This window comes from Theobroma cacao, chromosome 9 (genome assembly GCF_000208745.1).
Source record: "Theobroma cacao cultivar B97-61/B2 chromosome 9, Criollo_cocoa_genome_V2, whole genome shotgun sequence".
Taxonomy (NCBI): domain Eukaryota; kingdom Viridiplantae; phylum Streptophyta; class Magnoliopsida; order Malvales; family Malvaceae; genus Theobroma; species Theobroma cacao.
Window position 1 is genome coordinate 31,495,180 of NC_030858.1, and position 26,094 is coordinate 31,521,273.

Sequence of the window (26,094 nt, forward strand, 5' to 3'; positions counted from 1 at the left end):
CTATTTCCCCCCCCCCCCCCCCCCCCCCCCCCCGCCCCCCATCTTAACATGTCAAATTATGGTGTAAAGGTAGTTCTTTTTTGGCCATTATATTCTCAATGACTATGCTTCTTTTGCTTTGTCATTTTAGGTTCTTGAGATCTTGAGTCATGTGAACAAGAGAGTGAGACACCAGCCAGAGATTGGTTTACCACTGCCAGAATTATGGAAAATGTATATCGAAGCTAATGCTAATCCAATGGTTAAGAATTTTTGCATTGTGTATATCGAGATGGCATTTGAACGTGGACCTTTAAAGGTCTGTTCTACATTGTCTGTAATCCATAATCTCATCTTTGGGAAATTAATATATTTTATCGGGTTTGAAGTTATGATTTGCAAGTTCTAGCATTTTCATAATTAATCTTTGCTTTTGTTACAGGAAAAAGAAAATATGGCTCCTATGCTTGTGGTAAATATTTCAAAGGTTCCTCAACAACACCAAGAGATTCTCATGAGAATTGTGGCTAAGGTATATGTGAATCTTTAGGAAACTCCCCTTCTTCTTGCATCTTTCTAAAAAGTGGAAATTGGAATGGCTAAGCAAATGGATTAGAATTTAGAACCCAATCTTTACTCCAATATGCAATGTGAATCCTAACCTTGAATTTTGTCTAATCAAGGAGCCAAACTATATGGGCTGTTGCAAATGAAGGAAATATATAACAGATTTAGTTAACTTTGTTAAATCCAGTCATGTGGTCCAGAAGGACATGTGGGAGATAACATAGCTTTCAAAATTTGCCATATAATCAATTTGTTTATTACCCCTTCTTTTCCTTTTGTTTCTCTCTTTCTTTTTCTATATTCTTCACAGATATCTCTCTTTTCTTCATGCCAGTATGCATGATCTTCCCCTACTCTCTCTTAAATTTCTCCTTTACCTTTCCTGTCTCTCTCTTTCTTTGCTTGTTGTCATGGCTAGCCACTGGCATCATTCTGATATTACCCTATTTTTCCTTTCCTTTTTTCTTTACTTCCCCTTTCATACCCACAGATTCCTCTGTCTTTCTAGACCCAAACACCTGTTCCCCTCAAAATCTAGATTGTTCTGGAATTTATCCTCATAAAAGTACACGCAATATGATATCCATATAGGTTAATATTGTACTTTTTTTTTCAAAAAAAAAAAAAATTGAGACAATGCTGATATTTTTGGCATTTCCTTGGTTTCAGGTGATTGGTGAGTGTCATGCAAGCCACATTGATGATGAGATTGTTGCGAAGTATAAATTAGTGAATGATTCTCAGGACAGGGATCTATTTCTTGAATTTTGCCTTCATGCAATTTTGTACCAATCACCAGCTCAAGGGTCTGGAAGTCTTTTTAACATTGGGATGCTATAATCTTCTACTTTCCTTTTCATTCCAAAGGTTTCTAAATTTTTTGAGTTTTCTCTGCAGAGGAGGGAGCTCACCGGGGCTTTCCATTGCTCAAGCTAACCGTGTTGCAGGGAAGGTTCCATTGAAAGGTGATATGCTTTTAACAAGAAAGGTGAGTTGAAGATTATCTTGTTGCTGAACACTGATAGATGGTACTGTAAATTAGCTGTAAACACACACTGAGCACATTTGCTATAGGTCACTGGACCAATAGTTACCTAAGAATTTGATATAATCTGTATATGTTACTTTGGTTCTCTTTAAGCAGTTGGGGATCTTGAATGTTATTGAAGCTATGGAGCTGTCTCCTGAACTTGTTTATCCTCTATATGTGGCTGCTAGTGCAGATAGGTATTATATAATTTGCGTGTTTAAATTAAATTTACATTTTAATGTTTTTCCTTCTTATAGTGATCAGTTTATGATTGATTTGTTAAGTCAAGAACCTGTTGTCAAGAGAGGAGAGGAGCTCATAAAAAGAAAGGCTTCTGGTGCTAATTTAGATGATCCGAGGTTGATTAACAGACTGTTTTTACTTTTTACTGGTATGAAATGCAATTCTTTTTCTCTTTTATCAAATTAATTTATTGCTACATTTGTAAGCTTAAATGTTCTTTAGGTTTCATCTTTTTGACTGTCTTGCTTCATAAGTAATGTATTCCACTTGTCAGATTATAAGTTTTATTGTGAGAAAATAAAAAAGGCTGCCTTAATGCTCTGATGACTCATTTATGCATTATAAAGTTCTTGCTTTTAGTGGTTTTATGGAGGTTGTGAATCTGTTTGACTGTATGTTGATTTCATATTTAAGCACTTCTCAGGTAAGCTGAGCTGTTTAGGGTCTGACTATTTTAACCTTAAAACGTAACATTGTTTTCTTCAAATGCTGAAAATTTGTGTTAAAACATCATACTACTACTTTATCTCTTCCAAATTCCCAAAATGGAGACTTTTCTTTGGTGAGAAACCTCTGTAATCCTTAACAAAAATTATTCTCACCTTCTAAGGCAACCACTAATGCATTCTGGACTGCTTCCACAGATTTAGCAAAATTAAGTCCTCTCTAATCATTTGGGAAAAAAAAACTTCTCTCATCACTAGCACACTCATCCTTTTTCTTTGTATGCATGCTCAATACTGCATTGAAAGATGACACTTGTTCAATCTCCAAGAATCATACTTTGTAGAGTTGGCAAAGCTGACCTGAACCCAAACAACCCATGCGAACTAGTTCCAGCCCAATTTTACCAGAAAAAGTCAACAACTTGAACCTGAAAATGACCTAAATTCAAAGTGATCGGAACTTGAATTGACCTGCACTTGAACAACCTGAACAACTAGCCTGAAATGATTCGAATCCGAATAATTCGTTCAAACCCAATTTGATTTGACTTTAAAAAAGTTAACAACTTGAACCTGAAATAACTTGAATTTGAATGATCCGAAATTGAATAACCTAAGTGTTAAACCAAATTATTCAAATAAATGACCCGAATTTCCTTCAACAGAAGTGATCTGACCTGACTTGCCCAATTTACACCTCTAATAGTTTGTTATAATTGTTTATTTGCAACTTTGTTGTAGTAAGACCATTTGAAAGTTTTTGAGGTGATAGTTTCTAATACTTGTTTCACTTTTAATATTCAAAAATCCTAAAATGTTTCTCCCTTCAGAAAAGTTGTGTTGAATATTATTATGATTTATGTATAAGAATGTAACTTACATTTGTATTATGTACTTTTTTGAAATAGAAGGTTCAAGTTATATAACGAGAGATGTTAATTTGCTAAAGTAATTTGTTTGACTATTAAGTTATTTTATTCAAGACATGCTGGGAGATGGCAATCTGTTGGAATCTGTCTATTAATATATGATCCATTAGCCTTTCTATCTCTGAATCTTAAGTTTGTGAGCTTGAACTTTGAGTTTGCCAATTAATCAGAATTATGAAGTGATCTTCGAATGATACCTATTAAACGAATAAAGATGGAAGAGTAAATTTTGAATTGATTAGTGTGGTATTTAATGTGATGTTGGCCAGTGTCTATTTAATTTTTGGTTGCAATTGTTCTAGTGAATGAACTTGTATTATCAAATTTTGGGTGTTTATGCAAGCATCTCTAGATTTAGGGAAATTGAGTTCTTGGATGCATGTTTAGCTTTTATGCGGTGGCTTGAGATAACATTTGTGGCTGATAATCTTTCGAGTTCTTCATGCTGGTGGAAGATTGTTAACGCAACTTATTTACATCTTTTCCAGGTACAGCAGGTGCAGAAAATGTTGCTGTGGATTCAAGAGTCAATCCTGGAAATGCTACCTTGAAAGTGAAACTGATGGCTGTATTTTGTCGGTCCATCACAGCAGCAAATAGTTTCCCTTCAACCTTGCAGTGCATTTTTGGCTGCATATATGGTACATTGCATAATTTTTTTATCCTGTGGTAAAGTAGCAAAACTAACGTGAAGTATAACATGCTATGACTGATGATAGATATTCAGCTTTGTGAAGGGTAATATTACTTTGCGTATGAGATCAGACTCAAAATTTTCATAAAATTTAAAAGCAAAAATTTGTTTTGTTATGGTAAAAGAAAGCTAGGGATTGAATAAGCTCTACTCTGAAAAGACTAAAAGTCTAAAACCAAAGCCTTATCTAACCTAACCGTTCTTTTCAAAAAAAAAAAAAAAACCTAACCTAACCGTTAAGATGTCCATCATAGCCAAGAAGAGAATTAAAAGAGCAAGGAAAAAAAGGCTGCTAAATGAGATACTTCTTAAGGTATTGGTGTGATATTACTGAACACTACACTTAGTATTAATAGTGTAATCTTGCTTCCACATGAGTTCTCTTTGTGTTGGTAAGAATTCATTCTGATGTTCAGGTAATGGGTGCCATGATCTATTGGATTGTTGAATAACTTCATTATGCTTTCTTTTTTAAAATGATTTGCACACCACTGATTTAATCTCAACTCCACATTGAGCATGAACCTGTAATCGGTTTTCTTCAATCAACTAAATAATTATAAGATTTTAAAGTACACATTAGCATTGATCATTTGGTGCCATAAGCTTGTGTTTTCAAGAAAAGTTAGTCCTGTCATGAGTCAATGTATTTGTTATTTATATTTTTAAATTGGATCAGACTTTCATCTTGACATGATATGGACTGATGCTGGACAATTATTTCTCTTGACCTATTGTATGCAATATACTAAATCAAGTATTATTCTATTTTGATGGTCCTAATGCTGAACTAAAATCCAGATATAACTAAGAAAATTGATAACTTCTATGTATTAGACTATAGTTACAGAAAAACCGAACTGAAAATAGGAGAATTGGAACCCTGATCAGTTTTGAAGGAGTACTTTACTGATGTCCAAATATTTCTGGTTTAATTGTGCCTAGAATTACCAGATTAGCATCTCTTTTATTAGGTTTAAGGTTTGCAAGCAATAAAAGTAAGAACCAATATCAGATCGGAATTGAAATAGCTCCAAGATGCTGAGCATATTGTAATCGTAGTATGTTTACACTTTTCCGCACAAAATTACTTTATAAATCAGGGAAGTCTTTGGATCTTGTTGGGTATTTAAATTTAAACCTGAAACAACAAAAGCATACATTTCAGTGGCACCTTCGAATTTTTCTGGTAATACTGTAATGATACGATGCTAAAGATAATAGAGACAAGTAACAAATAGAAAGAAATCCCTGAAGCATAAGGTCTTGTTTGAGAACCATTGTCAAACACTACAAAGTATTCTAACATGAAATTGAACTAACATCCAAAACAAAAAAACTGTTACATGTCCATTTAAACGGTTGGAATAAGATCATTCTAGTTTACTTGAACTTCAATATATAATGATAAACCAGAGCATACCTTTGATTGAATAATAGTAAAAAGAAGACACAAGTCCAGCCTGCTGATAAGGTCCATGGACATAATAAAAAAATGCCCTAATTGCAAAGGTTATGTTTTTCCTCCTAAATGTTAAATGCTGAAAATTGCTATAACAACACTTTTGATAGGCAAAAGAGATGATTTTTATCATGGTAAAATTACATCTGCTAGTATTCTATTGTCTCACTGTCAGCATCTGACTTTTGACATTGCAAATGGATCTTTTGATGCATATTTGTTTCTCTTACTTCACATTCAGTTGGTGGATAGCAATTCCATATGCTGATTTCTTCTTTTGATTGTTGAAATTCTTAAATGGGATAGGGACTGGTACCACTTCAAGGCTGAAACAATTGGGAATGGAATTTACTGTCTGGGTCTTCAAACATGTGAGCACCTTATTATTTGATTTCTATTTAATTTTTAACTGTAGAAGCTTTTAATTTATGGACCCTGTCAGGTAAATTTAGAATGAAAAGGTATGGTGCAGGAAAAATTTTAAAAATCTGCATAAGGGAGTTTTGTGGTGGGTTTTGGATAACCAGGCTTTTAAGGTTTAGATTTATGTTTAAGAGGTGAAACAGCTTGAAATGGTTAACATCAAAGGGCAAAGTCTTGCTGCAATTAAGAAGATAACGGATAACTTGCTGAAATTCTGAATAGCAACCAAAAATGACTGAATTTGGGTTTTTATTTAGATTAAAGTTGTAAAAAAAGAAAAGAATTTAGAGTTAGTAGCAAGAAATGGGCTGAAATTAGGGAAATAGCAGCTGGACTTCATAAATTGCAGTTTTCATGTGAATGCCACTATGCATCAATGACATTATTTCTTTTCATTAAGAACTCACTTTTTAAAGTAGCAATTTAGCTACAGCAGATACCTTGTTTTTTTAATCTAGCCTTATATTGTCAATGGTTCTAGCTTGCAAAGCTGCTATTCCAAAACTTTGGAAAAGGGTGAAGACAATGACCTCATGATTAGTATGCATTATATTGTGGTGCACAAATACAAACCTACATAAATATATATCTAGATGGAGGTATTGGGAAGGTGGGGAGGAAGAATCTCGCAATTCTTAGCTGGAAAATACATAAATTTCACCAGAAATTCAGAATATTTTAAAAGGACATTTTTTTTAGATTCAATTGGGTTGGTCTGGTTTGGCTTTACCTCCAGCTAGTCCACCCTGAACTTAGGTTGGGTTGTGACAGGGCTGTCCCTACCTGCTTTGAGGCACAGGGCTTCTGTGGTAGCAATAAAAATCATCAACATGAGAGAAAAAGAAAAGTTGCTTAGTAGCAGCTTTTTATAATCTGTTATTTAAAATATCGCCAATCATTTTTTTTTGTTTGTTTTCATTTCTTATTTTCATTCTATATTTGGTTTTCTCTTTTCCTTAACAAAAGTTTTATTTTCATTTGATATTGTTTCCTTGTCATTTTCTTTTCTGTTTATGTAGTCAAAACTTGATCAACTGAAACTCATGGGTCCTCTCATACTGAATGGGATTCTGAAGTTACTTGATGGTTACTCAAATTCTGAATCAGGTTGTCTATTTGAATAGTTTCCTGAACTTCATTTTTGCATGATTGTTCAGATTTTGATCTTTGGAATCCTGTGGAATTACTTTAATTTATTTCATTCACCCAGATTCAGTTGCAAGGGACACCAGAACTTTTTCTTTTCAAGCAATAGGCTTGCTTGCACAGCGCCTGCCTCAACTTTTCAGGTTATTTACCTGTCTATTTTGATAAGTGGTGGTTCCATACTCATTCTCTGATTAAATAATGTTATTGCTTTTTACCATCATTGCAGAGACAAAATTGACATGGCTACTCGTCTTTTTGATGCATTGAAATTAGAGTCCCAATCTCTTCGTTTTGTTATCCAAGAAGCGACAAATTCACTTGCTGCTGCCTACATGGTATACAAATCTTACTTCACCTGTATTCTCAACTTAATCATTGAAAACCATTTATTTTGATTTGCATGGTTCTGGAGGCCAATACATTTCTACTTGTTTCCTAAATGATCTAGAGTTAATTGCAATGGGGATGACATAATATGTAGGTCAATTACAAAAATACTCCTGGGCACACATACTCTTTCTCTACGCATTTTCAAAACCATACATTTCCTGCTGTTTTTGCTACATTGTATAGTTTTTGTTTCTTTTTCGTTCACTGACTCTTTAGAGAATTCTTTCCTTTTACATTTATGGTGTCAGGAGAAAAATGCATATATGAGGGGAGGTCTACTCTTAATAAAAAATTGAGTGTGTGTTTTTTTTATCTAATTTGCTATAATTTTATTTGTTGTTTTCCATGTTCAGTTGCATGCTTAAAAATAAATAAGCAGTAAACTATTCTAAGTGAGAGATCATTTGGTTAAATTTTTATTTACAAACCATAAAGTAATCTGCTTTTGTCCTTCAGGAACAGGTGTAATTTATTTGCTTAAGAACTACAGTGGATTTGGAATCCTCTTCTGTAGTTGCTTTTCATTTATGCCCCCTCGATCTCAATGAAAGATCTTTTGTATCAAAAATTAAAAAATCCCCTAAGTACTTTAGAATGGTATACTTGTATGTGTGTATACATCAGCACTGTATTCTCTTCCTTAGTCTGTCTTTGATGACCATGAGACTCTTGTTTATGCTGCATGTATTGCTGCACCTCCTTTTATAAGATATTCTGAGCTTTGATGCTAAATTGATAGTTTTCTAGATACAATTCAACTTCCTCTGAAAAAAATGATAATTTTATACATAAAAGTAATTCTTCTGGTCTGCTAAGTTGATGTACAGGGCTCTCAGGCTTGATATTGTATATATCTGATCCTTCCAACTTTTTATATTAAGGCTGTTATGCTGTTTTTATGATCACCAGGGAGCTTCAGCTGCTGTACTAATGCAATTGGAGACGTTGTTACTGAATAATTGTCAAGTGGTACTAGACTTCAACAATTCTAGTTCACACTTTGGTGACTTGTTTCTATTCTGCTCAAGAACTAGATTTTTTCCACACATGATTCTGGTTTGGTCATTAAGTTTTGCAGAGCTAAAGGCACCTCTATTTTTTTGTCTTGTTTTGTTTTTTGTTTTTGTTTTTGTTTTTTTGTGATGACCAGGAACAAAGTGAAGTTCGTTTTTGTGCTGTGAGGTGGGCAACATCTCTGTTTGATTCGCAACATTGTCCCAGTCGATTCATTTGTATGCTTGGAGCAGCTGACTCTAGGTTGGATATAAGGTAGCTGAAATCCTCTTTATGTTTATAGTAGAATAAAGAATTCCTTTTGCATCTGTATTCAAAGTGACTCGTGGATTCTTTATACTCCTCAATTGTTGCTTAGTATAATGATATTGAATGTTAGAATGGGGATGACGTGTGAGTGCATTGTTTGACCATCATGCTCATTTCCATCATAACTTACCATCTGACTTGGCTACTTCCACCATCTATTTCTCATTCATCAGCACTTCTGTGCTAATTGCTGATCACATTCTTCAATTACTCCACAATTTTAGTTCTTCTTTCTGTCATGTACCACATCCACCACTGCTGCCAGTTTGTCCATTATGAATGTGCAATTATTGTCATCGCCTCGTGGTTAGCTTCATCAATGCCAAGGGCATTCTGCCACCATCACTAACTCTGCCATTTCAAGCTATCCGACCTCTGTTTACAGCTATAATCGTTGCCACCAATATTATTGCTAACTTCGGCACTGCCACTGATGCTATAACTCCATTAAACTTGCCTCCACCACGAACCCCTACCTATCATTGACTGCACTCATGACAATGCTTCTTCTGGTATTGCCAAATCCTTTGAATCGCCAATTTAATATCCAATTCTATTGATGACGCCCTTTTTCTCTATAATTATAAAATTCATATATCTAACATACTATCTACATGTTAGAAGTCAACATTATTTCTCCTGGTGAGGCAAGATGAAGGATGAAGATACCATGGAGACCTTAGTCAAGAGTGTTTCTTTTAAATTTTCCTGAACACTAGGTAATAAAAATTTAATTTTCCCAGGCAGTTTAGTCTCAGTATCACACACATATCAATTATAAGCCTTTACTTAATAGCTTCGGGAATTTTGAAGTCTTCAATATTTTTTGTCCTTTAGCTAACAAAAATATTCAGTTTAGATAAGTAGTGACCATGGCATGTTATTAGGTTCATTCAACTTGAAATTTTGTGATATACAAACCCTCTTCATACACGGGAATACGAGAAAGTACAGTTGCATTGGAGGACCTGAAGCAGGCTTTAATTCCATTGAAGCATGCATTTGCAGTATGAGTGGATCAATAAAACTAAAATTAGTGATATAGATAACAAACGAAAGGGAAGAAACAAAAAAGAAAATGAAAAAAAAGAGATTTCAGGCTTCTGGATAGAGAAATCTAAAAGCCTAATGAGTTGAGTGCTTGAATTTGGTATTAGTGATGTGAAAGGAGATTTATGGTGCTAGGATGTTTCTTTCGTTAAATAAGAGAGCACATGGTTGGAAAATTTTCTTTTCTTCAGGTGCGTTTTGTTGTTATATAGTAGTGAGCATCCCTAGTAAAGGTTATTAAGAATGAGGACCTTTATAGACTGACTCAGGGGCTGAACCCATCAGGTCACACTCTTCAAAATTTTCAAAATTTTTGGTTGAATAATCAAGAAGCAATCCTGCACGGACTTCATCTTATGAATTTGTTATCTGGAAATAATTTGCATTGAATTGAGAGCCTATTGATGGTAATGCTAGTGGTTTTTGACGAAACTTTAAGTGTTTGGAAGGGCCACGTATCATGTGTTTTGTAGACAATGAATTATATAAAAGGTATTGCAGATAATTGTGTGCTCAGCGCATTATTTTGATAAAAATTGCTTGCAAACCTTAATGGAAAGGACATATTGGTACATCAGTTGCTCCTAATCCATGTACAGTGGAAATGTGACTGTTAGACATTATTGTGTTGCTGTGCTGTATTAGTATGTTCAGAGCCTTAATCTTTCTCACTATTTTGTATTTAATTTGTCTTCTTTGCTCTTGATTTACGTTCTCATTCTTAAAGTGATTAAATTAACATTGGCATTTACAACCCCTCCCCATTCCCCCACTTTTTCTTTTAATAGGGAAATGGCACTTGAAGGATTGTTTCTTGGTAAGGATGTAGGACGAATAATCAGTCAAAATTTGGATCATAGGTATCCTAAGCTTGGAGACATGCTAGAATATGTTCTTAAACAGCAGCCAAGGTTGTTAGATTCCTTTGAAATGAGGGAACAGAAGCTTCTTTTTCCATCAAAAATGTATGTGGCAATGATTAAATTTTTGTTGAAGTGCTTTGAGTCTGAGTTGGTGCAAAACAACTCCTTAGGAAGATCATCTGAATTTCTTTCTTCAGTGGAAAGAATGTGCTTGTTACTAGAGCATGCTATGGCATTTGAAGGCTCTGTTGAGTTGCATTCTACTACTTCCAAGGCATTAGTGACAATTGGATCTTATCTTCCAGAGGTTAGTGCTGCATGTTTTCTAAACTTGGTTGCTCCTGTTAGGGCTGCAGCTTTCCTAGACTTGGTTGCTGGTCTTGTTTGGTTACTGTCTTGCTGCTAGATTGCATATTCTTTGCTGACATATGCACCTTTTTATCATTAATATTATTGTTTTTAAGATGGTAGCATCACACTTTGCGTCAAGAATATCGTGGTTAAAGCAATTACTAAGTCACGTGGACATGGATACACGAGAGTCTGTAGCACGTTTGCTTGGCATTGCTTCCTCTTCCCTTTCACTTGCTGCATCATCTGGCCTTATTGGTGAACTGGTCTCCTCATTCACTGGAACAAACAAAAGGTTTGTGGCTATACTTTGTGATGAGTTAGATATTTGGAATAATTACTTTTATATATATTATTAACTTGATTTAAATATTCTTCAGGTTTGAGGCACAACATGGAGCATTATGTGCAACAGGATATGTCACTGCCGATTGTGTGTCTAGATCACCTTCTGTAAGTTCTATGATGTAAAAGTGACTTATTACTTTTGGAATTTTTTTTTTGAATTAGGCGGCATGCTCTTACTGTTGGTGCAAGTTTGTGACCACTTCATTGGTGCCTTGATGCTACTACACCCACAAGTGCAAAGCACCGACCAAGAAAATTTTATGCATGTTTTCTGGGGTGGCTGTCACATGCACTCCTCATATTTCTGGTTCTTATTTTGATGTTTTATGAGCTATAAAATTAGCATTTGAAGTTTTGGGTTTACTTAGTGGTGGATAAAATGAAAAATGTGTTACTTAAGGACTAAGGCTTGAGCCCTTGGTAAATATGCTTGACAACTTCTTTATCCTGTTTCCATGATCTAAGTTTGCTAATGGAAGGGTGACCAACCCAGCAAATAATACAGTTTGAATATCAGTATAGCTGTGGAGAGGCAAAGTGGACACAATCTTATCTCTATATGCAACCAATTTTTTTTTTTTAACAAAGTTGAATTAAGTTTTGAACTGCTTCCACTTGCAAAATTTTTGCTTTTCTTCAAAAATGTGTTCAATAAATTATATTATATTATTTAATATTATTTTGAAGTTTGGTAACCTTTTTGGTATTCATGCATATTTGACGTTCGTCATTAAACAGATTCCAAAGGAACTCTTGCAAAATACTCTTAAATGCCTTGTTGGTGTTGTTAATTCTGAGAGTGCAACGTTGGCGTCCATTGCAATGCAAGCACTGGGCCATATTGGGCTGTATGCACCATTACCTTTACTTGTCAGTAATTCTAGTTCAGGTGATGTTATACCTATGCTCATTTTATTTATTGCTATGTTTGTTCAAAAAGCTTAATAACCATGCTAACTTAATAAAGGAACTGCAGTTAGCATTCTGGAAGTTTTGAACGAAAAGCTGAGCAAGCTACTCTCTGGTGATGACATTAAAGCAATCCAGAAAATTGTTATCTCCATCGGGCATATGTGTGTGAAAGAAACTTCTGCTTCTCACATGAAAATTGCACTTGATTTGATTTTCAGTCTTTGCCGGTCAAAGGTTGGTGTAGAATATGATATAATATTTTTTTCTTTAAAGATTGCTTGTATCATTAAATCAAATCTTTGGGAGAGTTTTATTTGGTACAAGTGGTGTACGCAATTAGGAAAACCTCTCATTTTTCGTGAGTTTTTTAATTTTTATTTCTACAGGTTGAGGATATTTTATTTGCTGCTGGAGAAGCTCTATCATTTCTCTGGGGTGGCATTCCTGTTACTGCTGATGTGATTCTCAAGACTAACTATACTTCACTTTCCATGACTTCAAACTTTCTTATGGGTGATATGAAGTTTTCTTTGTCCAAATATATCTCTGATGAGAAAAGTGAGGCCAATGAAGATTGTCATATCATGGTTAGAGATACTATCACTAGAAAACTTTTTGATGCTCTTTTGTATAGTAACAGAAAAGAAGAGCGCTGCGCTGGAACTGTCTGGCTACTATCACTGACAATTTATTGTGGTCATAATCCTACCATCCAACATATGCTTCCAGAAATTCAGGTCAGCCACAACTTTAGAATTATGTAAATCTACTTTATTTATTTTTCATTTACAGACAGGGAAAGAGAAAACAAAATGCTTTCCAGGTCCTAATTATAACCTGATTGTCACCTTCAAGAAAGATGTGGTGTAATTATAGACATTGCATTGTTATTAGTTCATTACAACTTTATATGATTTCCTCTTTTCAGTTACACTAGATTCCTGACATCTGAGGAAAATATTGAATTCTAGCCGTAAAGTCTGCATTGATAACTCTAGAAACTTGTCATAGGAAGAGATATTAGAACTTTCTTCTGATAACTTACTGATTTGTGCATAATAAGTGTTTTCTTTTAATAGAACCTCTCTCTTTTCCTACCTTTCCTAAGAGATATGGATGCAACGCGACCTATCTACCAGGCCTACTGCTTTGGTTAATAGTTTTCTAAGTTTTCCTTGTTTCTCAAATAAGTAAAGTTTAGTTTCTAGTACAAAGAAAGCAGAGCAACTCAAGCATGCTAGAAATATTCTAGAGCAATTAAACAAGTAAGTTGAAAAACTGTCTACCAATTGAACATAGCAATAAAAAAGGAAGGAGAAGGATTCCAACACTATCATCCTTTAAATGCCATCTTCTGTCTGTTCATCGGTTTGAGTTCTCTTCTCCATGCACACCACATCAAACATAATAGTACTTTAATCTTCATGATGTTTTCTCTTTCTACCTTCCTTTTCAAACATATGACAAGATGGCTATTGTGTCTGGCATTACCCAACCAATCCTAAAAAAAAATACAGCTGCCTATCTGCTCGATGAAAAAATAAAAGATAGTCTGCTATGTCACCTTTATTCTTACTCATGCAATACCTATCCCAAACAAAATGTTTTCTCTTGATCTTTTTTCAAGTAAAATTTATGTTAAGCTTCCAAGCAAACAAAAGTGACTGTGGCTTTTTGGATGTTGAGTTGCATCTTAAATGGTCGATAAATTGATCTATATTGGTAAATAATAAATAGCTGAAGGCAAAAGATGCTAGCTAAAGGCTAGCATCAATATAGCCTTGCAGTAACTTTCAAGCTAACAAAAGCCACTGTCTGGCGTTCTTGATGCTTACTAACATCTTAAATTGATCATAAATTGTTATCTCCCAGTAAAGGTAAACAATTAAAAGGCGAACATACTATAATTATAATGTTGGATTGTTCACGCTTTGGTGATCTTTTATCTGAATCAATTTATTAGTAAAGAATTTTGTTGACTGAGTGGCTGTGGTCAGCAGAGAATGTTTCTATCATCTTGGATACTGCAGGCAGGCTTGAATTATTTTGTACAGGATCCCGTTAATTAGTTGCATTGCCCCCCTTTTTTTCCTGACTACTTTCGTGTTATTCTAGTTTAATACCTTCGTATTTCAATTGAATGCAGGAGGCTTTTTCACACCTACTTGGTGAACAGCATGAGCTTACACAGGAGCTTGCATCCCAAGGCATGAGCATTGTTTATGAACTTGGTGATGCATCAATGAAGAAAAACCTAGTTGAAGCACTTGTCACCACTTTGACTGGTTCAGGGAAGAGGAAAAGAGCTATCAAGGTAAAGTTATAATGTCATATCTTGGTGTAGAATAGAAGGCTCTACTGATACTTGATTTTAGGTTCAACACTATCATCAGACAAAAGTTAGGTTCTTGCAGTTTAGGGAATGGATTATTAAAATAGGAATCAAAATATCATGATGATTGACTCCACATATAAGTAATTTAAACTAATTATATCATGTCGTGCTAATCTGCCTGTTCAGCCTAAAACTAATAGATAAGATTAAATAGCAGCACTTAGCAAATGTAATATACCTAAATTAGTTAGAAAGAGATTACAAAACCTCCTTGGTGAATCCTTTCTTTCTTTTTTTTTTTTCCTGGATCTTTAATTTTTATTTTCTGCTGCTTTTTTTATGGGTGTGAATTTGTTTTTCAGCTGGTTGAAGACTCAGAAGTATTCCAAGAGGGTACCATTGGTGAAAATCTTAGTGGTGGGAAACTTAGCACGTACAAGGAGCTTTGCAATCTTGCAAATGAGATGGGGCAACCAGATTTAATTTACAAATTCATGGATCTGGCTAATTATCAAGCCTCTCTAAATTCCAAGAGGGGTGCTGCTTTTGGATTTTCCAAGATAGCCAAGCAAGCAGGTGATGCTCTTCAACCACACTTACGTACATTGATTCCAAGGCTTGTTCGCTACCAATATGATCCTGATAAAAATGTGCAGGTAAGAGGCCTTGAGACTTGAGGAAATTTCTTCAGTGCTTCAATTTTAACCTTCTGTAATTTTATCCGAAGCTGTTGATTTTCAAAAACAATTTAATCTGAAGCTGTTTAGCTAATATCCATGTTTGTAAAAGTATTCTTTTTATTTTATTTCCTTTGAATGCGGTGAATTTTCTTGGAATTACAGAGAATTTTCTGATAGCTAGCATATTCTGACGTATTGTTCTTTGCTCCTTACTCTTAAGTACTTGTGAAATTTGCAGGATGCTATGGCACATATATGGAAATCTCTAGTGGCAGAACCTAAGAGGACCATTGATGAAAACCTGGACTATATTTTTGATGATCTCCTAATACAGTGTGGAGCTAGGCTTTGGCGCTCTCGTGAGGCATCTTGTCTCGCCCTTGCAGATGTTATTCAAGGACGAAAATTTGATCAGGTGATGAGCTTGCTGTTAGTCTTATCTTGCCTTTGCAAATGATTGTTATCTTAACTGGGAAAACGTTTTGATCAAGTTCACTCTGTAGTAAAAAGTTGAAGAGATCCAAAATTGTTTAACCTTGACATATACATTAAAGCATAAGACTTGTTTTGGTGCTTTTTTTCCCTTTCCTGGTCTTTTACTTTTATTCTGTATATTTTTTCATAATATTCAAATCAAACTATTAATCATAAATATGTATGCAAACATGTCTGTGGTGTAAGTTTTTGATATTATATCTTCATTATCGTCAACTTAATTGATTACTTAATTCTGCTGGGTAGTATTATCACTGTGGTTTATTTTAATTGGCCTTTGATTGCCAAGTGTATCGGTCTCTTGAATGTTTCACAATCAAATATATGTTTAGGATTGAGTAAAATTTTCTAAGCTCGTGTATGTGTTAGAGTGAGAGAGAATGAGAGCATACCAACACTGTGAATCCTCCTGTATTTGTGCTAAAATGTGTGCACAGAAAAGGAAAGTAGTACCCTCTTATTTGATCTGCTTCACAGCACACCTCATAACTCTGCATAGTACCCTCTTATTTAGTATGCTTCATAGCATGCCTCATAACAGTCCTCTCAAGCTATCAATATATGTTGGTGCTCCCTTCTTGTTAGAGAATACAGCTATAAGTCACTCTTCAATCTCCCAAAGGTTAAGTGAATAAATCTGCTTACTGATCTGTAGATCTCACTGATTTTGTGTGAATTTCATTCTCCAATCTGAATTGTATGATAATCAACTGAGGTATGCATGGTTTTTTCATGAAATACTGGATTAGGTGCTATATGTGTAGCTTCCTAGTTATCAAATATGAGATCATTAGCTGTGAATTTACAAATCCAAGTTCCTCTAGCAAGTGCTTCAGCCAAATAAATTCAGAGTTGTGGGGTCCTATTGAGCTGAGTTGAGTTGGTAAAAGGTAAAATTCAAGCTTACTTAACTATGAAACTCAATGCTCAATGCACAACGCTCACCTTGAGCTTGATTCAGCTTCATTTTAGATTCAAGCTTGATTCAGTTAGGCTTTTTTATCATGAAGCTAAAAGCAAGCTTAAACCCAAGCTTGAAATGACATGCTGTTTCTTAATATAAAAAATCAAAACCTCAATTGGACTCACTAGCTACAAGAGCCAATTGTTAGAATACTCAAACTTGCTTATTTAACTACTTAAGCTTGACTAAACAGTAAGTGAATCAAGATTGAGTATTCCGCAAGCTGAGCTCAAATAGCTCACAAATAGGTTTGATTCTTTTGAATCCCTATATCTAATTGATCCTAGAACACTCACAGTTACCTATCGCAAAAAGTTTATGTCATGAAATGGTGGAGGCACCACTTGAGAATACTTAGAATGATTAAAAAAATGCATTTTAGGCGCAGGTTTGCAATGGTGTGGAAGAGTGATGCAAGTATCAAAGATAACTTGGTAATGTATATTTGAAACTCATGAGTTCAAGTAGTATAAAACAATTTGAACATATAGCCATGAACTTGGTCAAGTGTTGAAAGTGGATTCATGTTGTTCACACTAGCTGGTTTAAAACTTAGGTTTAGTTGATTTAACATGAGTGCCCCTTTCCCTTAAATTAAAAACGCTGTAAAAGAACCAAATACAATATTTACAATCAACTGTGTAAACTCTCTAGATGTTCATGAGTTTTGAGTTTGATTATGACTTAATTGAAAGATTATTTGTCTAAATGAATGTAAGTTAACAAATGGCATGTCTTAATCATGGACTTAGTAACCTAGAATTATCCATACTTCTTACTTAGCATGGGCTGTTGTTTTACTGCTAGGTTTCCAACAAAAGCATGCTCTGTTTATTTCCTAGTTCGGCACTTGTTTCTTCATTACAGAATTTATATAACAACATTAATAGCATGGTACAATATTCTCATAACCTCTAAAGTTTCATATTCCTGCTATATCTACCATAATGTAACCATTCAAAGTAAAAGATATATTTCTTATGCTTTGTCAGCATGATCCAACTTTGACATGATATTGAAATTTTCTGGTTAAAAAATTTTATGATATTCTGTTTTCAGAGCATTGTGGTGTCTAACAATTCCTGTCCTGTAAAATCCAATCCATACATTCTTGTCATGTAGGTTGGGAAGCATTTGAAGAAAATATGGGTGGCTGCGTTTCGTGCCATGGATGACATCAAGGAGACTGTTCGAAATGCTGGTGACAAACTATGCCGTGCTGTAACCTCATTAACAATAAGGCTCTGTGATGTCTCACTTACTGAAGCATCAGATGCAAGCCAATCGATGGATATTGTTCTTCCCTTTCTGCTTGCAGAAGGCATATTGAGTAAAGTTGATAGTATTCGTAAGGCATCAATTGGAGTTGTTATGAAGCTTGCAAAGGTTAGCAACATTTTGCAATTATTTTGCCTTAACTGCGAACTGGATTCAGGAATTATGTGAGCACTTAATATGCCTTAATTAAAAGTCCATTTTACTTTTTCTTTATATCCAAATTTGGCCCTTAGCAAAAGTAGATAAGCATGGGTGGTTGTTTTAACTGTTTTCGCTTTAAGCATAGATGATATATCATTAGAAAGAGGCAAATTCCAATCAACAAGGAATGACATGCAAAAGTTAGCTACAGTATGTCTTGTGCATTATCAAAATGGCCTAACATATTGAGACAGGAAATTTGAAATTACAATGTGTTTTCTGCGGTATGACATACTAGTTCAACAACATCAGAAACAAACTAATCTCTTTTTAGGTGGGTCAGCTATATTTGGTTGTGTCCTTGTGCTCTTTTTGGAGACCATGCATTTAGTAGAACTGAAGTCCTCTTTTATAACTTTCATCCATGTCCAATTGGTCTTCTTATCCTTCCCTTGACATTTGTGTCTGCTATTAAATAAACGCGGGTGTTTCTTACCTCTTTTGCACCATGTTTACTGTTCGACCTTATTTAATTTTTATGGGTTTGTCTATTCTTTTACTTAATTTGGCATTGCCATTTTGGGAATTGGGGTTTATTTACAGGGTGCAGGAATTGCAGTTCGCCCACATTTATCTGATTTAGTTTGTTGCATGCTGGAAAGTTTATCAAGCCTAGAAGACCAAGGACTCAATTATGTTGAGGTTTGAGGGAAGCTTCCCTGCTTTAGAATTTTAAACTAGTCCATGCTTATCTTGTTTTATTGATTCATTGTCCTTTTTTTTTTCTGCTAGTTGCATGCAGCAAATGTTGGAATACAGACAGAGAAGCTAGAAAATCTGCGACTTTCAATTGCAAAAGGATCTCCCATGTGGGAGACCCTTGACTTGTGCATAAATGTTGTAGATAGCAAATCATTAGAAATGTTGGTTCCACGTCTTGCTAACTTGGTTCGTTCTGGAGTTGGCCTCAACACTAGGTTGGTACTCTTTGCAATTCTAAATTTAAGGTTAATCACAAGGAGTGACAAAGGATGTCGTAAACTTTAAAGAATACTTTTCCTTGCCCTTTTCTGCATATTTAAAGTGGAGAGTTTTTCTCTCTGAGTGATAGTTGAATGTGCAGATTGTAGAATTACAAAAACCACTAGATTTTCTTTTAAAGGATTAAATTGAAATCAGTGGTGAACCTGTATGAAAACAATGTCCTTCGACATTCTGGTAGAAACCTAGTTATTTTTCGAGTTTCATTGCTAAGCCTTTTCCTGCCAATGGTTCTGCAATATGATTCTAAGCAGAGGTGATATGGTTGTAGTTTTTTGCAATGTATTGGCTACTCTGAATAACCAGATCAGTGCAATTGCAATTATTGGCAATGGCCACACTTGGATTTTAAAATTCCAGAAATTTTTATTTGAACATCTGTGGCTGACTCCACAATTTTAAAATTTGATAAGGTTTTATTCTTAGTTTAATGTTTTATACCTTATTATTCAAATAATATGGTTTTAGTATGATGGCATAAATATCATTATGAGATATAATTTAGAGTCACCTGCTTGTGTTTCATGAAATAGACATGTCATTCCCTTTATCATATTGTTTGCTGATTTACAAGTATGTTTTACATTGTGATAACATTCTTTTAGTCTCTCAAGTTTCTAACTTGTAGCTTCTGAATATTAATGTGGATTTTGCTTTCATGCTCTCAACATTTTTAATTGATGATTCATTATTCCTGTATCAGATAGCTTTTCTTGTTAATTTTTTTTAACAAAATTTGATATTTGTCATGGAATTTGGATTTCCTGTTTGAAACATCTTTGTTACCAAACCAACCAGACTTATAAAGAGGAAAAATTCGATGCATTGGCATAACTACCATAGTTGACAGCCAATTTTATCATTGCAAAGTAATGACCATGACCCTTTGCTGAGGGGTCAATAGTGTTACTTGTTATCAATAGTGCAATGCAGAAAGCAATGAATTGCACAATTCACCTCACTACAGCACATGCTACATCTGTTAAGATTGCCATTCCCTTAGTCTTATTTTTCTTGTCAATTCTTATGTGTTATATCTGTCAGGATGTTTCAATCCATCAAAAAACAATTGTTTTTAGTTTTAATAAGCTTTATTCTGCTATTAGCAGAAACTCCATCAGACGATGGGATTATAACAAAGTTCTCAAAAATAAGCATTCCTTTTATGTTTGACATGCCTGAATGCAAGAACACTCTTTTCAGTCCTATGTAATGCGATGCTTGTATGCCAAAATAATTTTAGTTGGTGATATAAATACAGCACAAATAGAAATGCATCTCAAAACTAAAAAAAATGACACATATATGTTGTTTGCTTAGCATTAAGTGATTGCTGAAAGCTTTTGCTTGGTAATTACAATTACAAATGATGTCTATTAATGATGTTGTCTATAATTTTGATTCTTTTTTCTTTTAATCTTCAACTTTCACAGGGTTGGTGTTGCCACCTTTATCAACTTATTAGTTCAGAAAGTTGGTGTAGATATCAGACCCTTTACCAACACGCTATCAAAGCTGTTGTTTCCCGTTGTGAGGGAGGAGAAAAGTACCGCAGCAAAACGTGCCTTTGCAGGTGCTTTGGCCATTGTTTTGAAGTATGCAACTCCTTCTCAGGCTGAAAAGTTGATAGAAGACACTGCAGCTTTGCACACTGGTGACAGGAATGCTCAAGTATCTTGTGCATTTTTGTTGAAAAGCTATTCATCCACTGCCTCAGATGTTTTGAGTGGATATAATACAGTGATCATTCCTGTGATTTTTATTTCAAGGTCTAGATACATTTTCATCTAAGCTGTCTTCGCAACAGTTCTATGCCCTCTATTTTATAAATGGTTCTCATAAATGCCACTCAGATGAATAGCATTGAAGAAGTGCTAAATGTTACCTGTCCACCAAAATCTGAACCCCCCCGCCCAAGAAAAGGAAAAATTCAACTGAAGCCACTATATACCTTTTTCATAATTGAGTACTTTAGGCACATGTGAAGGTAAATTTAGAGTTGTTGGCTAAGAACAAGATAACCTTTAAAAAGTAACTAAATAACAGCTTTCGTACTCTGCATTCATTTTTGTTTTCTATATTCCAGTCCAAGCAACAATTGTGTTAGCTCCTCCACCTTTAGTTAATGTCAAATCGATTTAGCAACTTATAAGCTACTGGTACAGATGCAGGTTTCTGTTAGTTTAAGCCTCTTAAAAACCAAATTAAACATTCTTTTCTTTGGTTTTAGGTCTTTTTGTCTCATTTCAGTTTGAATTTGAATAGATTTTGTCTTTTAGTTCAGGCTCTGGCCTTCTCTAGCTGGTAGCTTGCTTGCTGCATTCTTTGTGTTTTTTTCCCTTTTTATTGGATTAATGGAATTTTCAATTATTAGAAAAAAAATTTTCTTCTGAAGTGGTAATTCTAATCTATAGTTTGAAATTAATAGCTTATTAAAAAATAGGAGATAATGAGTGAAATTCCTTGAAAACTCCTTATTAACGGAATCACATTGCTGTCGGTATTGATTTTTAAGAGTTATATACATGCATGTCTCTTTTGATATGCCATGATGTTTTGTGAATTATGTTCCTCCCTGTACTGCAAACTTATTGCAACATGGAATTTCAGATTTTCCAATTACTAGAAAATTGAAGTTTTGCATCTAAATGTACATATTATATACTTCTGCACATAAATTTCCAGCATTATGCAATCATTTTGTGCAATTCTTTGAATTTGTTTTATTTTCCGTCTTTTTCCATCATTCAAATCCTCATAAACTATCTCTCAGTAGCCAATATAGCTTCACAATTGTCAATGTAATAAACCATTAACAATGTTTAAATACTGTCATTTTTCTTAAGCATAATAATAGCTATTCTAAAACGAAACTTGACTCTGAAATTCTTATGTTACTTCTTCTGCAGATTTGAGGATGACAAACATGTTTCTGGTGTTTTTGAGGAGCTCTGGGAAGAAAGCACAAGTGGCGAACGAATGGCACTACAGTTGTATTTGGGGGAAATCATTTCACTTGTTGGTGAGAGCATTACATCATCTTCATGGGCAAGTAAACGAAAAGTAAGTTCTCCTTTTCTCTCCCTTCTTCTAGTCCTATTTTCTGCTAACTTTGTTTTGCTCCTCTTGTATGCTAATCAAAGGTGTTGGTTTGTCCTTTGCACCTGCAGTCAGCTAAGGCAATCTGCAAGCTTAGTGAAGTTCTGGGTGATTCCTTGTCTTCTTATCACCATGTTCTCCTGAAATCTCTTATGAAAGAAATTCCTGGTCGTTTATGGGAGGTAGGAATACCTAAATTTTTATCGTTATTCATTGTTTTTAACTATGTGAGATGTGTTAGGAGTCTTCTAAGATTTTCTATTGTAATAATAGTTTACATCGCTATTAATTTTCAATTTTCATTATAACAGGGGAAGGAGACACTATTACACGCAATAGGTGCTCTTTCTACATCATGCCATGAAGCAATTTCCACTGAAGATCCTGCACTTCCTGGTACTATTTTGAGTCTAGTGTCTTCCGCGTGCACTAAGAAAGTCAAGAAATACTGTGAAGCTGCTTTTTCCTGTCTTGAACAGGTAAACATCTACCAATAATTATTCATGGATTTCATTATTCAATTGTATTTTCGAGCTGTTCATAAGACTGGTTCTAGCCTTCTGGTAGTTGTTCAAATGCTTTTCTTTTATTATTATTTTAAAATTGTTTGTTTAATGCTAGCTCTAGTGCAATCCCTCATCTACCCTTAAACTTTATCTAGCAAACATACCTAAATTTTTGGAGGGGATCTCTGTCAAAACATGAGGGCTGGACTTTTGACCTTTTTTTGCACTTTTTTCTGTGAATTAGGCTACACTCAATAAAAGGATATTTTGGCTAAAAAAAACCCTCAAGGATAAGTTCTCTTTCTTTGTTGGAATGGTTTAGCCCATGACCGTTTTAGTCATCAATGTTATATATAAATAAAATTATTAGGTTAAACCAATATTTGCATGTTGCTTTCGTTACTTCATTCAAATCATAATTGAAAAAAACAATTCATAGAAAACAACAAAGTTTCTTCCTGCCGATATATGTGGCAGGCAGTGGCTTGTTTGTTATATAACCTTTTATCAAGTTATATGGGGAAAAAGGATAAATGTGAATGATCCAAACTGGTTTGAGGGCAATGTGGAGTTGAAATGAGCTTTGGAACATAATTTATATATGAACATCTTGTAAGACAAAAGGTTAAATGTTTTGACCCCTGAGGATAATCATTTGTTTGAAAGATGCATAAGAATATGGTATCTTTGGCAAGAAAATTTCTGTTTTCTGTTGTCGAGAGAGTTTGCTGCTAAGATTATTAACTATCAGGAGATCTACAAATTGTTTTTTCTCATAGGTGAGAAATATCAGGAACTAAACTCCAACCATTTCATTTGATCTATGGTTATTTTTTTAATATTTCCTGCCTGATCTCTGACATGGCTTTTAACTCATTTAGAATGTTTCTTTTAACTCATTCAGAATGTTTCTGGTTATTCTGATGATGACATTTAAAATTTGTTCTTTGAACTTTTGCTCAGGTTATAAAATCCTTTGGGAATCCAGAGTTCTTTAATCTTGTTTTTCCAATGCTATTTGAGATGTGTAACTCGGCTTCCCTCAATAAAACTGGACGAGCACCTTTGGGAAGTGACATCCCTAGAGCAGGTCTTTTCAAAAGCTTACTTTTTCTTTGTTTGCTATATAATGTATATATGTATGTAGTTCATAAGAATTGTGAAATCACATAAGTTCAACAAGAGCTGCTTTACTTCTTATTCATTGTAATTTTTATAGTTCTTGCTGCAATTAAATGTTAGTTTACCTTCACTTGTGAAAACCAGCTAATTTACACTCTGAAGTTGTCGGTCAATTTAATTATCATCAAATACGTGTTGATTGTTCTTTCTTTTGTAATTTTCTCACTTCAGCAGATATGCTTTCTCTATCCTGCATTTTCCTCAAGAGGCTGTACAATTAGCAATTTTTACCGGGAAAAGCAACAATAGAAGTGTGTGTGCATTGCATGTTTAAAATACTATCAAATCATAAACAGACTTTGCTAAGCAAATTCTATTTTTTTAACTTAATGGCAAATTTTTGATTTTCTCATCTTGATATCCACATTGGAGGGCTGGTGGAACAGTGATCTTTGAGATATTGCTGCTAGTGGTTGTGTCAAAGGCTCTAAATAGCATTTTCTAGGTTCCGTTCGAGGTGCATACCAGGCATGGCAGGTCAACTTGCCTCAGTGTTAAATATTAGCATCACTTCAAAGATAATGCATTTGGTGATAAACCAACCCTTAAGTTTCTTTGAACCACATTGAATGGTAACTTTTTTTGCAAATTTTGCAAGGTTATGTAGAATGCATTTTTATCTTGGTGTTTATCAATAGTAATTTTTTCTGGTTTGAACCATATTGATAGGTGAAAAGTTGTGTAACCTCATGTATTCATGCTTGATCACTTCAATGAGTTAGAACTATCATAAAATACAAACCTAAATCGAGGCTTTCTACTTGTTAGCAGAATCTGATGATGCTGAAGATGTTTCTGTTCCAATTGACAAACTGATGAACTGCATCACGGCTTGCATTCAAGTGGCATCTGTAACTGACATGCTTGAACACAAAGTGAAGTTGATGGATGTATTCTCGATTTCCCTGTCACCTGGTTTTCAGTGGATCGGTATCTTCTTCTTCTTCTACCGTATATTGTTTGTGTTAGTTCCAAAAAATTGTTACCTTTACTGATTGAGCTATTATGAGCAGTCAAAATGTCGGCATTTTCATCAATAAAAGAACTTTGCTCAAGGCTCCGCACCATTTTGGATGACTCTCAAGAAACCTCATTATATGCTGGTGCGACTGCTTTTGTTCAGGAGGTACCAAGAGCCCACTTCATTCAGTTTACATTTCATTGAAGTAGTTGTTCTCCGCTAATTTTTACTCTCTTTTTTTCAGTTGTTCTATTCTGCGTCGCCCAAAGTAGTTGAGTGTATAAGCACAATAAAAATTTCTCAGGTATGTAATCTTTTTTTTCCTTGTTTTGTATCTTTATAGTTACCACCATTTATATTCTTGTAAAGATTCAACCGATAAACAGTCTTTGTAGGTTCCTTATCTTTGTGTCGACTGTATGCCACGTACATGGGTCCTTGCTAATATCATCAATAGCATTTTTGTGTATGTGGGATCCATGTCTGTGGAATAAGGTCTCTTACCAAGGATTTTCTGTTTCAAGTCTGTCCGGGGAATTGATTATCCAGTTTTACTCAATTATTTTAATTGTTGGAAAAACGGATTTTTATATGTTATTTCTTTTAGGAAACTATAATTCTTTTGCCATCTGATTCTCAGGCACTATTATTTATTTTAGCAGACAGCTAATACAATGAAAGTGCCTTTAGAAGCCATGTTTTCGAGCATGGATACGTCTTATTTTGTCATTTTAATTCGATCGTATTCTTCTAATAATAGCCTTGGATTATTTCCTTCACGAGATTACTTCCTTTGGTTTTGCATACTTACATTACTATACTATTGTACATTTTTGCTTCTAATATCTACTTGTTCTCAATCCTAGGTTCACGTTGCTGCTTCAGAGTGCCTTGTTGAAATCACCGAGTTGGCCGGACGTATTTCAGCAGTAAATTGGACAGACACAGGAATGAAGGGGGAGCTTCTGCATCTACTTGAGATGGAAAAGAACGAGCAGGCAAAATCGTTGTTGAGAAAATGCATCGACGCCCTTGAAAAACTGGAGCAAGTAAATGCTCAAGCAAGCTGAACAAGATGTACGGAACTGCCAAAGAATTTAGAGATGCAGAGGGGCGTTAATCTTTAATATAGTTATACCTGGCTTATGCCGAATGCGGCTATAATTATGAAATTTAGAGAAACAAAAGTACTACTTGAAAACAGAAAAAAAAAATGAAATAGAAAACTATTAGTCTATTCGACGTTCATACCA

General features: G+C 34.6%; 1 protein-coding gene across 1 annotated transcript in view; it reads left to right on the forward strand.

The window, feature by feature from the left end:
• The window catches only part of LOC18590038 (proteasome-associated protein ECM29 homolog), a 27,945-nt gene extending 1,890 nt beyond the window's left edge, over positions 1-26,055 (forward strand). The window contains exons 2-35 of the mRNA XM_007015311.2: positions 131-298; positions 422-511; positions 1,216-1,352; positions 1,444-1,534; positions 1,691-1,773; positions 1,861-1,967; positions 3,683-3,835; positions 5,657-5,721; positions 6,793-6,880; positions 6,984-7,062; positions 7,149-7,257; positions 8,222-8,281; positions 8,463-8,581; positions 10,474-10,855; positions 11,013-11,194; positions 11,280-11,352; positions 11,986-12,136; positions 12,224-12,393; positions 12,546-12,896; positions 14,306-14,473; positions 14,857-15,150; positions 15,413-15,589; positions 17,756-18,019; positions 18,656-18,754; positions 18,845-19,029; positions 20,527-20,862; positions 22,003-22,156; positions 22,264-22,374; positions 22,504-22,671; positions 23,662-23,788; positions 24,652-24,810; positions 24,894-25,006; positions 25,086-25,145; positions 25,708-26,055. Coding sequence (XP_007015373.2) covers positions 131-298; positions 422-511; positions 1,216-1,352; positions 1,444-1,534; positions 1,691-1,773; positions 1,861-1,967; positions 3,683-3,835; positions 5,657-5,721; positions 6,793-6,880; positions 6,984-7,062; positions 7,149-7,257; positions 8,222-8,281; positions 8,463-8,581; positions 10,474-10,855; positions 11,013-11,194; positions 11,280-11,352; positions 11,986-12,136; positions 12,224-12,393; positions 12,546-12,896; positions 14,306-14,473; positions 14,857-15,150; positions 15,413-15,589; positions 17,756-18,019; positions 18,656-18,754; positions 18,845-19,029; positions 20,527-20,862; positions 22,003-22,156; positions 22,264-22,374; positions 22,504-22,671; positions 23,662-23,788; positions 24,652-24,810; positions 24,894-25,006; positions 25,086-25,145; positions 25,708-25,911 — 5,277 coding nt within the window. The 3' untranslated portion in view covers positions 25,912-26,055. The remainder of the gene's footprint in view (positions 1-130; positions 299-421; positions 512-1,215; positions 1,353-1,443; positions 1,535-1,690; positions 1,774-1,860; positions 1,968-3,682; positions 3,836-5,656; positions 5,722-6,792; positions 6,881-6,983; positions 7,063-7,148; positions 7,258-8,221; positions 8,282-8,462; positions 8,582-10,473; positions 10,856-11,012; positions 11,195-11,279; positions 11,353-11,985; positions 12,137-12,223; positions 12,394-12,545; positions 12,897-14,305; positions 14,474-14,856; positions 15,151-15,412; positions 15,590-17,755; positions 18,020-18,655; positions 18,755-18,844; positions 19,030-20,526; positions 20,863-22,002; positions 22,157-22,263; positions 22,375-22,503; positions 22,672-23,661; positions 23,789-24,651; positions 24,811-24,893; positions 25,007-25,085; positions 25,146-25,707) is intronic.